Source organism: Calypte anna, chromosome 2 (assembly GCF_003957555.1).
Source record: "Calypte anna isolate BGI_N300 chromosome 2, bCalAnn1_v1.p, whole genome shotgun sequence".
Classification (NCBI taxonomy): Eukaryota; Metazoa; Chordata; class Aves; order Apodiformes; family Trochilidae; genus Calypte; species Calypte anna.
Window position 1 is genome coordinate 17215692 of NC_044245.1, and position 12354 is coordinate 17228045.

The following is a 12354-nucleotide window of genomic DNA, read 5'->3' on the forward strand; positions in this document are numbered from 1 at the left end:
CTTCATGAAGATAAGGTTATAGCATTCATATTTCTGCTGTGCTGTTATGCAAAGTCCACGGGTATTGACAAACCAACCTTAAACCAAAAGTAAGACTAGAGATGACCTTAAACCTTCCCAGGCTGTGGCACTGCCATCAGCTTGTCATTCCCTTGCCTCCCACCACCACTTCGGCACCTTGGACTCCATTTTGACAAACAGCAAAGTTCTCAGCCCCTGCTCTTTCACTGCTTTTATGTATGTATGTATTTATTTATTTCTACCTCACATTTTGCAATACAAAACAAAACAAAAAACAAAAAAGCCATATACAGAAATGTATTACTTATATCTTAGAAGATCATGTGCAAAAGAAGAGGCAAAGACTGAAAGAAATAAAAATAAAGACTAGAAGGTATAAGCAAAAACTCTTTAAAAATATTTGAAATGGTACCAATTGCCAGTAAAATGCCTGTTCATTAACGATGACACTTTGGACAGATAGAAGGTAATTTTATTTGAGAGCTAATAATGAATGCTGCCTAAATGAACAATGGAGAATTAAAGTGGGAGAACAAATGAAAAAAAAATGTAGGAGGAGACATTCATATCAGGTACAAGATAATAACAAAGTTTTTCAGAACACAGTCTATTTCTAGGTACAGTTTGAAGACAACTGTTAGCCAACTGGAAAAAAAATCCCAAGGGATTTTGAAATAAAAATTTTTCTTCATCTAAGATTAGCCAAATAAATGAGAGTTTAGGGCAGCAATGGTGAGTGCTGACAGGTGTGACTGCAGTTGCCTGTGGAAGTAGTTGTGTATAACTTTTGTGATGATGCTGTCTGGAAATGGTCCTAATCCTGCCTTACATCTCAGAATTATCTAACTGAGCTTTTACTTTCAAGATTAGGCTATTTTTGGGGAAAAAAATGTGTCTTTCTATTGAAGAAAACCCCACAATAGGGGGGTTTCTGATAAAGAAACTTTAAGGGAAATTTGATGAAAGGGATCTTCCCACTTCTCAAAATTGACATGAGAACACTGCTGTATTTTTATTTTCACTCTGATTTAACTAGAGAGGCAGCCACAGAAGATGCATATCAGTTGTGGACTGGCTCTGCATGTGCTGCTTCACCATCCTTGTCTATCCTGACAGAGTGGAGCTAGGCAGCAAATTCTAACCTCAGCCTGATGCTGGAATGGGAGTTAATAGTGAGGGGGCAAGGTGGGAGGGAAAGGAGCAGGTTATAGTGACAGAGGGTACCCCACCTTACTTTTGAGACCCTCCAGAAGGAACTCTGAAGGAGAATTCCTCCAGAAGGAGCCTGATCTAGCACAACCTTCCATGATATCTCACAAAACCAGCTGTAGCTTGAAGTCCACCTGCTCCCCAAGGTCAGGAGCTGCTGCCCCTTTTCTTCTCAAGAGCTCTCATGAGGTCAGACATGAAATCTGCTTGCTTGCCTCCAGCCCCAGCTGGCTCTCCAGGCTGTTCTGTGTTTTCAGGCCTTTTTGAATGAAGCAGCACAGGTTTCTTTGATGGAGGTGGTGGCTTACTGAAGACAGGGGGAGGAGGAGGAGGAGGAGGTAATGGAAGGTCTCCATTACCACTGCTGGGGGCTGGTGATGGTGGTGGAGGCACAAAATCTGGAGGAGGTTCACATAAATCTGATGGTGGTGGAGGGGGTGGAAAATCCATCTTCATTGTAGGTGGCGGTGCTGGAAAGCTCTCTGGATCCGATAGGAAGATGGCACTGTCTCGTTTGACTTTGGGGGGCAGAATTGGTGAAACAGAAATAGCAGATGACCGCCTTGCAGGTGGAGGAGGGGGCAGCAGTGAGTTCTTCTTAGTCTGGTATTTCTGTGGCCTCATCACTGGCTGTGCCAGACCAGGTGTACTGACATTATTTGACTTAGCCTTTAATAAGCAGAAGAAATGACAAGACATAGTCAGTCAGTCAGTGAAAGGATGTGAAAATACATGAGAATACTGCAGTAGCCAGACAGAGGAATAGGATAGACTACATTGTGCCTGAAGAATGCAAACTGTTTTTTTCTTTCTGGAGCTGCCCACAGAGCTTTGACAGTGGAGCCCTCCACTGTTGGCAGTATTCATAGTGCTTCTTTGAGTGCTGTCCTCAGAAAATGAGTGCTTTTAAAATTTCAAAGAATTGGAGCTAGTCAGTAAAACTTATAAAGATACTTTCTTGACATTCCAGCCTGCTGTTCATTCCCTGAGACCATGAAGACTTAAAAAAAAATATATCTGTGCTGTGTTTTTACATCAAAAAATACTGATCAAGACTTGTGAACATACAGAGCATGTGTAGTTTTGCCTTTCTTCCCCATTTTATCTCCATCTTCTGTTCTAGCTATGACTGCTGGATCTCTGGATAAAACTAAAATAATAAAGTCACCTATTTTCTAATGAAGTCACCAAACTCACCAGACACAACATCAGCGAACTGGGAAGAAGGTGGAGATATTTGGGAATTTAAAATTTACTTGTTTGGGTTCAATGTCCTCAGCACTTGCAGCATGGTGTGACACACAAGCACCCATAGGTGCTACACTTGGTCCCCTGTGCTGGAGGGAGAGTGCTGCAAGGCACTGTGGAGAGGCACTTGGGACACAATTGTCACCATTCTGTCAATATTCTGTGTGCTGCACAGCATGGGCAAGGGCTCTGATCAGCCCGGGGAAGGGTGTCTTCTGCCTTCTGGGCAAGACCCATCCACATTCCTCTTCCACTTTTGAAGCAATAGTGTTACAAAAAAGTCCCTGAAGCCACTAAGTTCTAGACATGTTTGTAAGTTCACAAGATGTTCAAACCCTCTGGCAACTTCTTTGAAGGAGAAATGAATAAAAGCATCCATCATACAAGTAAAAAAAAAAAACAAAAAACAACAAACAGGATAGCAGTAGATTACGGAGATGCTTGCTTTGACAAAATTTTAGATGGCTTTTCTTTTAAATTCAGTTTGCTAGCTGATATTGAAGATAAACAAACCTGTTTGGTGGTATCATGATATAATTTGTGCTTTTCTTTTAATGTAGCAGCTGGTAGCTGTTGACAGTTACTACGCAAACATGCTGCTATCTGTTCTTGTCAACCTGTGGAGAAGTCTGCTGTCCTGAAAACAAACCTTTGTAATACATTCAGTTCTAGCTACACTAATTTATCAGTTTAGATCCAGCCAGTGCAGTGCTCTAGCTGCAGCACTATGCACCCTGAAAGACTTCAGCTTGATTCTTTGGCCCCAGGCTTCTAAGAACCTGCAAGATGAAGAAGGCAACATTTGCTTCTGCTAGAGAACAATGCTCTGCAGCCCTGCAGTCATCAGTACTAATTCTGGCATCAGCTAATTATAACATGTTTGTCTTCTCTTCCTCACCCTCCTTGCCTAAAAGATGGAAGTAAATGAGACACAGAAGGAGAGAACCTCTGACTGGGTTCTGAGAACATCATCTATTCCAGAGGAAGTGAGGCTCAGAACAGAGAAATAAATCTTTTGAAAGGAGGAACTCAAAGAGAGAAAGAAGCACAGGACATGTAATGGCAGACGACAGAAAAATCCTAGGAATTTCATTTCACTTGTCCTATGCACTTTTTGCATGATGGAGTAGATAATGAACTCCAAATGCAAGGTTTCTTTTTCTCTAGGATATTTCTGAAGTGTCCTATTGGTATTTTTACATCCAGAGTAAACAGTTCAAGTAAACAAAATCTGGAGCTTAATCAAAGAATGCATTTAGAGGTAAGGAAAACCTGTAATTTTTTTCCCTTATTTCTTCACACTTCCTCCTTTCTTACACACTCATCTTCAGCTGCACAGTGTTTGCTGCTGAAAATAGTACTGCATCCTTTGTGTTACCTAAGGCAGGACCTGTTTTCTGGCTGAGAGAAAATGGCACCAAAGTTCTGGAAGCAGAGTTTTTGAGACTGTCCCAATAGGCACATTCCTACTTCTGCTATATGAAGACACCTGGGATGGCTGTGGCAGATGGACTGTACCCTCACTGCCCATCAGCAGCTCCTTGCTTCTATGCAAGGGGCACACTGCAGTGTGTAAATCAGGAGAAGGTGCAGCAAGGAACCAGCCACTCTGCCCATGAGCCAAATGCTTGTAACAAGAATATGCTGGGACTTTGAGGGGGGAGACAGTGGGTGAAAAAAAAAAAACCCAGATCTGGAGATCTGGTTCGTAGGTGACATTTAACTAGTGCACTGCTATAAGCTGCTGAACTGTACCTCTGATGTATCCACTTTCTTCTGAGTTTCTGAAAATTCTGCACTGGAATGACAAATAATTTGAGGAACCTGTCCATTTGACTGAACAGCACCTGTGACAAGGGAGGACACAAAGGGAAGAGTGTTACATTTTTGTAATATTATCCAGATCAGGGAGTAAGTTAAGTAAACTAAGACAAAAGCTATAAAAACATCTTTCCAACTTCCACCGAGGGGTCTGTTTTCTGCTGCAGGCTTACTTTGTGACTTTTCATATTCAGCTCATTACTGAAGGAAAATAAACAAGATACCTTAGATTAAAGCTAACAACTGTCCACATGGACCCACAGCTGTAGCTGACATGACTATAGGGAGTGCAAGTGACAGAATTATGAAGACATATGGCAGAAATTACCAGAGTGTGTAAAGCTATTGACAAAGGAAGAGCTTTTCCTTCTGCCTATTGTAAATGATGTCTGCAGAAAGTGACTGATAGGGCTGATACAGGAATAGAGATGGGGAGCTGGCTTTGGTAACAGCATTATGAAGTTTGCATTGTGCTGTAGCATTACTACATTCTCAGTTTTTATTGCATGCTTTTTTTCTTTTATTTTAACAGAGGCTAAAGTAAAAAAAAAGCACCATAAACACTAAAAGCATCCTAGTTTCATATCAATAACAGTCAAGAGAGATGAAGGTTTGAAAACATACAGAGAAGCTGATCCATTTTCTCCAGTAAATGAACTAAGAGCTTTGAAAATTCTGCCCTATTTAGAATCTTGGAAAACTGTGAACCTCAGTCTATTCTCAGATTAGTGAAAATCTGCCAGCTGGCTAAGTTAAAACTCTTCCAAATGTCTGCCCACCATTACTCTGTTTGAAAGGGATATGCATAAATAACCCAGTACTGTCAAATAGAGCAAGCTAGAGAGACCACAGGATGAATTTGTGGATTTAATTATGAAAAAATCCCCAGCACCTGTATAGTCTGATAAGGATTAAACAAACTCTCTAGTCTAGTCTATGATTTTTGGAAGCTGTACATGTCAAAGTAGTAAATAGTATTTGTTTGGTGCCTAGATACATAGGTTTGTAAACCTTACTGACTGCCTTAGCTCTATTCTGATTTACAGTTCTGAGATCCAGTGAAGTTCCACTCATGTACTTGGATGCTAGTGAACTCATAGCTGTCTACAATGGAAGTTAAAGCACAATGATGGTTTTAATCTTAACATGTACTTTTCTGAGCAGCAAATAGGCTCTACAAATATGATAAGAAATATAACAAATTATTTTTATTACCATTCCTCAAATCACATGATTGTCAGAGAAAACAAACTCTGCAGTATGCTGGATTTACTGTCAAGGGATGACAGAAGATGGCCTGAAACTCCTGTCTTTTATGTCTGTGCCTGCATGTTGTTCAGCATATTTAACCCAAAGTGCCATTTTGATAATTCAAACTAATCTGTGTTTGTTAAAGCACTAACATATAAGCTCAATAAAGAGATAAAATCAACCACATGGTTCTAAGTGCTCAGCAGAGAGAGATCAGTTCTGGGACCATGTCCTCAGGTGGAGCAAGTTACTGTCTCCTCACTTTGCCATAAGAGAGCTGGAGCCTGGGCTTCACACTGCTCAGACATTGCTGCCCTCAGTTATGCTGAGATTTAACTGAATGAAAGAGAGCAGAGAGAGATCCACTCTATATGGTGTAAGGTATAGTGTTCTACTTGGCAAATATGATAAAGCAGAAAGCTGGGACATGATCAGCAGAGCGGTATTTTGTTTCTTCTTCTGTTCCTGGATTTTTCATGAACTATGCCAGACTTGGAAGCAACATCCTGGCACATACCTGCACATATGCTGTGCACAAAGTCAGCCAGCTAAAGGACACCAAGTTAATCCATTAAGTGAGATAAGCGAGTTCATGCCTTACATTGTCATGATTTATTTTTCATTTAAATGTTATAGAACTTTCTGCAAGTCAATTTCTCAAAAATTGTATGTTGAATTAATATTTTATTAAACAAACAAAAAAGTAGTCCAAATATGATGAAAAATATAGACACCCAAAATATACAATGCAAAATATTGAGCTTGGTAGTGATATGGAACATCTGAATAAAGCAAATTCCCTCATCTTTCAAACATTATGATATTGTGGTGGCACATAACATACTGGGGTTTTAGTGTCCAAAGATACACATAGTGAGGCAGAGAGGTAAACAATTGTGCCACTTTGGGACACTTCAGAACTGCAGACTAAGCAGTCTTGGGTATGTGAAAACACACAAATGCTGAATTCAGCAGCATGATCAGGGAATACAGGCTACACATGAGATGTGAGAACAGAAGTACCCCCTTTCTTCCAGAGCATTCCTTCTGCCTGACACTGAAGTTAACATGGAACAGCCTCCTGCTAAACTCACACAGGATTGAAATTATATATGTATCTCAGATTTTAGCCTACACTGAAATTAGACCATATAAATGACTATACAGCCATTTGAAAACAGAACAGATGAAAACATGCTTTGTTCTACTTCCAAAACCTGAGCCAACAACTGCTCGTAGTCAGGCAAGTTCAGGTCATAATATTATAGCTGGGTCTCAGGTTTTATATAGGGCAGTAATGACAGCTGTAAGACAGCAAGGAACACAGCAATGTGCCTCAATTAGAACACTAATAATCCTTTAGAGACATTTGCATAGAGACAACATACATGACAAAAATGTTTCCAGGCTACTATGCCATTTAATGGGATCCATTAGTTAAGATTAACAGTATATTTTAAGATCATATGCAATGTTCCTGGATCCTAGTCAGAAACTGAAGTTACACAGATGTATAATATACATTATAAGGCCTTGATCCTGCCTGTATCCAGTATGGACTGAAGCACCAGCATCCAGCCCCACTGGCCATCCATGTCTATTGCCATCAACTCCAGAACACAAATTGCTCAATGACTGTCCCATCCACCCCTGCCAAACTACCCCCATGCATAAACTTCCCCTTCCCCTCCAATCTCAAAACAGTTTGTTACTGGGGCTTCACACTTCAAATGTGCATTTATTACCATTATGTCACTCCAAGGAACAGTAGAAAGACCACCCACTTCTCAAGTGTACTGAGAAAAAGCAAACTAAAACCTTGAAAAAAATTTTGGAGGAGTCTGAATTGTCTGCATGTGAATTCAGAACATTAACTGCTGACTTTGCCTGTGTTAGGACAGTTAGTACTTGGCCAGCATATCCTTCCTAATAAATAAAGTATATCTTGAGAATGTAAACTAAAAACATTCATGCAGCTTACAGCCAGTATTATGCACTGTTATATCTGCACAATGATAAAAAAGGTAACAGCCATACGATGAAACTACTAGAAAAGTAATGGTAAGAGAATAACCTAAGCCTTTCTTCCTCTGCATCCTTCTCCTAACACCCACCTTGTTACCATGCAAATGAGTGAAGGGTAGGAAAGGGGGTGTCTGACCTTATAATAATTTCTGTATTAAATTATTCTTAGAATATTCCACTCATCCCTTTTATTCATTGGAAGAAAAGCTCCAGTACAGACAGTGGAGAGATGGGCAAACAGAAAACTTTGAGACATGGACCATCGGTCCGCAAAATGTAGAAGGAGGATAAAGGATTTGTATTCAGATGCCAACATTAAAATACCTTATTAGATTATGCAGGTTTAAACTGACCTTTTGTGGGCTGTCTTTGTAGTACTCAAGTTTTAACTTTAAAGTTAGAGCTCTGCTGCTGGCTTAGTTACAGAACAGAGCTACACTGGGCTGCCTAGAACAAGATGCTGTCTTGCTGAATCCATGTGACAGTATTGTGAGTGAAGACAAAGTGCAACACTGATAATTTCAGAGGAGGACAATAAATGTTATTTCAGTTGCTGTAACAGTGTCAGTACCTGCTGATAAGGATCCTGCAAGTGCAGCTGGTTCCACTGTCTCTTGATTTGTCCACCGAGAAGACAAGCCAGCATTCTTCACTGCACATTTGTAATTATCATACAGTGTTTTGCCATACTGCAAAACAACAGGAACAATACAAAAAGCATAGTATTAAGCTTGATATAAACCAAGCATTCATGTTGCTCTCATAAAACTTTTCTGATCCCATTCCTTCCCTCCCAGCTTTATTTAAAAGTAGCTTTCCACAAGTGCTGTGCCTACTTCTGTATAGGGCCAGGTAGAAAACACCTCTGTAATAGCACAGTAAAACATGAATCCCTGTCACCAAACACAGTCCTATTGATATCATTCTCACATTTTATGTTAATTTCACTATCTATAAACACCTTGAAACATGGCTTTAAAAACAACTATTCTCAATAAATATCTTTTTCCAATGCTTTCCAAGACTGGAGACTTGGGACACTGAATCCTGGGCTGCAAACAACTCTTGTCATTGAAGGACACAAAATTGATTCACCCTATGACTTTGTTGGGTAGCATCCTGAAACAGCACTGGCAGAGTCTAATATATACTTAACCCTCGTGTGTCTGTATAGCCATGCATAGACATAGTATACTATAGTATACATAGTATACTAGACTACATATAAATCCATCTCCTGAAATATATTGTGCCAACTAAAATGGTCTCTGAATACAGATCTTTTTGAAGAGGGTGCAGCAGGCAATTTGGGCAGAACTGTCTGGAAAATGTCACAGCTGGACTGACCAGAGCTTGCCCATCTTTTGTCACAGCATAATATTATTGTGCCAGGCAACTGTGGAGTAATTTTATTTGTACGAGAGTTTGATAGCTATGGAATTCACCCTCATGTAATGAGAAAAACACACTGACAACTGGTGTATGGGAACATTCAGAAAATCTGTCTTGGTCATGCCCCTCTGCTCCTCCTTTCTATGGTAGAATTAGCATGAATGTCCATTCTTCACACAATATTTCCAGTTGAGATGAAGGCAGTCAGTAACCTGAAGAAGACAGGATTTTAAATAAAAAGTGCATTTAACTAAATTTACTTTTAACCTCACCTTGGCAATTCTTATTCCAGTTACCCACTGATGCAGGGTTGCTTGATTATCACAGCATAAGTACTTGATATATTGTGACTCCTTTTGAATCTGGGGATGCTGAAAGATATAGATGCATAAAGTAATACAAACACAGAAATCAAGTCACTGTACAAATGTTTGAAGGCACTGCACTGTGACATCAGTGAGAACACTGCCTAGAGGTATCATGTTAACTTGAAGATGATTTGGAAAAAAAAAAGAAGCAGCAGAAATAGAATATAAGAAAATAGTAAAAAGATGGTGATTATGAACTGTACATGAGCTGCCACTGGCAGCATTTCTTGAAATAACTTTAATGAATTGTATTATGAATTCAAAGGATACAGAAATCTAATAGTGATCTAGAGTTCAATGAAGTCTACATATGCCATGATTTGAGGTCTAACACTCAGTGTATAAACACTGCAAGGAAGTCTGTTTCTCATTGTGGTTTGTCATCTGTAAGGCATCCAGACTGAATGCTGAACATATTAAGTTTTCAAAGAGTATGTTAGATTTGTTTAAGCATAAACCTCCACTTGAAACGATTTTTCCTTCTAACTGACTGCCTTTCTTTGGGCTTAGTTCTAGCTTTCTTCCTTTATATTTCATATTATTCTTTACTCTTGTTTGCCAACAGTTTTGTAATGCTGCCATATGTTTTAGATAGAGGAACATTCAAAATGTAATGCCATCGGAAGTAATATATTTGGTTTGTTTGTACAAATATATTTAAATTTTTTCTTCTTCTGGACACAATCTAAGATCTCTTCCTCTTATTCCTCAATGTAGTAGTGGTATGTGTTGATATACCATTGCAGCCCAAAGAAAACTAAAATGACAGTCTGCCTACTTGCCTGAGACTGACCATCCTCTCTAATACTCTGCAGGCATTTGGTCAATTGCTATAGCATAGAAGGGTCTAAGCCTTTAGTACCTTGGATGGAATAATATACTGCCATCTCTTGACATGCAAGGAAAATAAGGAAACCAAAGGAAAGGGCTTAATTATCCCTCATTTATATGTTAATTTCTGTTTACAATTTTATACAGTTAGTGAAATCTGTGAACACACAATTACAGAGCAAGAGCAAACACACCAGGGACATAACTGTGAGGAGGAAAAAATCAAAGGAATATTACTCTTGATGGGCCTCACAGTGACATATGTGTCCCAAGACAGTGCTGTGAGTAATTACATTACAGATCTCTGTGTGTTTGAGCTCAGCTGCTTGGGACATGTCACCATTGCAAGTTCAGAGATGCCAGCTCCCTGTCACCAGGTGCCTTAACTGCAGAGCAGGCACCATGCCTTGCATCACACAGACCTGTGCATCACCCAGCTGGCATGCTCAAATGCCATCCCTCCACACAGCTTAATGCACAGGGCTGTATCTTGCTGCTATACACCTGTGCCACGAACCAAACAGAGGCAGTAATCAGGGCCCCTGGACAGACAGCCTTCTCCAGAGTCTCCCTGTCCCTGTCTCCAGCAGCCTCAGGGAGTCTGAATGCTGCTCAGAGTGGGCTTTGCTACTGCAGTACATGGCCAGGATGTAATACCTGACAAACCTCATTTCCTTCCACCATTTCTCCATGTTACCAAGTGCAGTGAAAACCATTAAGAGTTCATTCTGAATGGTATCTTTAAAAGGGAACTGTAAGCAGGCAATTCTGTGTGTGTCAGAGGACATCCCATAGACCTGGGTTACGTTACCACCAGCGGAGTCAAAAGAACCAGGACGTGCAAACAAAGGCACTGCAACCTTGAGTAAATAGGTTCTTCAAGCACCTTTTTAATAAGCAAATAGCAATTTTTCCTCCCGTGTGTAAGGTCCTGCTTAGCCCACCAGATGGCGCCCAAAGCTTTCAAAAATGAAAAAACCGAGGATTTTTGTTTTCCTCCTTTTTCATGACAACCAGCTCCAGTGGGTCTACGTAACTCCCCTCATTCTCACACACCTTACCTACCAACAGTTCTAACAGTTTTTATATACAATACCTCCCAATCAATCAAACAAACAAACAAAAAAACCCAACCCATTTCTATAATTTAAAAGATAATTCACACTGACATCTGGAAGAAAATGCATACTGCATAAATAAGGCAGAGAAGGCCATGGTATAGAGCAAGCACAGGTAATGGTGCTGTACATAGACACAGCCCTGCCATGGGAATTTGCTGCTGGGGAGCTCAGAGGAGCTGCTGCTGCAAACCTCTCTTCTGGGGCACCCTACAGAAATACCAGTTTCACAAGAACACACATGCTATGTCAGATCACAGGTCCTTGAACTCAGCATCTGAACTTCACCAGTGGCCAAAACGGACACTGAGGGAAGAGAAAGAACAAGACAAGCATGTGTGATACTTCCTGCTCTGCAGTCTCCCTGTCTGCAACTATTTTGAGGTCAGGGGATTTTCTGAGCTGGATGGTGTTTCTCTGTAATTAAGTTCTTCAGTGGATTTCTCCTCTGGATATTTCAGCTTTTTTCTTAAGCCCAGAGTTCTTGCATCTACAACATCTTCCAGCAAAATTTTTCCCAAATCTGCTACAGATTCTTTGAAGAATCCCCTCCTTTTGCTCTGAACCTGGTGGCTACCAACTACCCTTGTGAAATGTTCTTATTTTGGAAGAGACACTAAATTGCTGACCCCTACCCACACCTCTCCATGACAATCCTGAGCCTAGAGATCAGCACCATATTCCTGGCAAGATGGCTCTTTTTCAGCCTAGAGGCTTTTCATCTCTGCAGTAATTCCTCAAGTCAAAGTCATTCCTTATCACCGTTGCTTATCCTTGTTGCTCCTCCTTGATTCTTTTCCAAGTTACATCCTCTGAGATGGGAGGAGCAGAACTGCACAAGTGAGGAGAAATGGACTTCTGCCACAATATGGCAATGTTTGCTAGTTTATCACCTATATGCTAAATTTACATGACTGACCACCACTGAGCACTGAAAGAAAGCACTCAAGTCAGCAGCATCTTGTTCCTGAATGGTACAGGCCAGCTGAAAGTTAGTGTTTCACAAGCAAAGTTCTGATCACTTTTTTGCTTATGCATATTACTGTATCTACATCTACACTGTATGTTAT

The 12354-nt window shown here is 40.3% G+C and overlaps 1 protein-coding gene across 2 annotated transcripts in view; it reads right to left on the reverse strand.

The window, feature by feature from the left end:
- Nucleotides 1-314: 314 nt before the first annotated feature.
- The window catches only part of APBB1IP (amyloid beta precursor protein binding family B member 1 interacting protein), a 56365-nt gene continuing 44325 nt past the window's right edge, over nucleotides 315-12354 (reverse strand). The window contains exons 9-12 of one of the 2 annotated variants that reach the window (XM_030445207.1): nucleotides 9240-9338; nucleotides 8147-8264; nucleotides 4234-4325; nucleotides 315-1899 (exon numbers count right to left, since the gene is read on the reverse strand). In XM_030445207.1, the coding sequence (XP_030301067.1) occupies nucleotides 1378-1899; nucleotides 4234-4325; nucleotides 8147-8264; nucleotides 9240-9338 (831 nt within the window). In that variant the 3' untranslated portion in view covers nucleotides 315-1377. The remainder of the gene's footprint in view (nucleotides 1900-4233; nucleotides 4326-8146; nucleotides 8265-9239; nucleotides 9339-12354) is intronic. The other variant, XM_030445206.1, reaches the window with a different exon arrangement.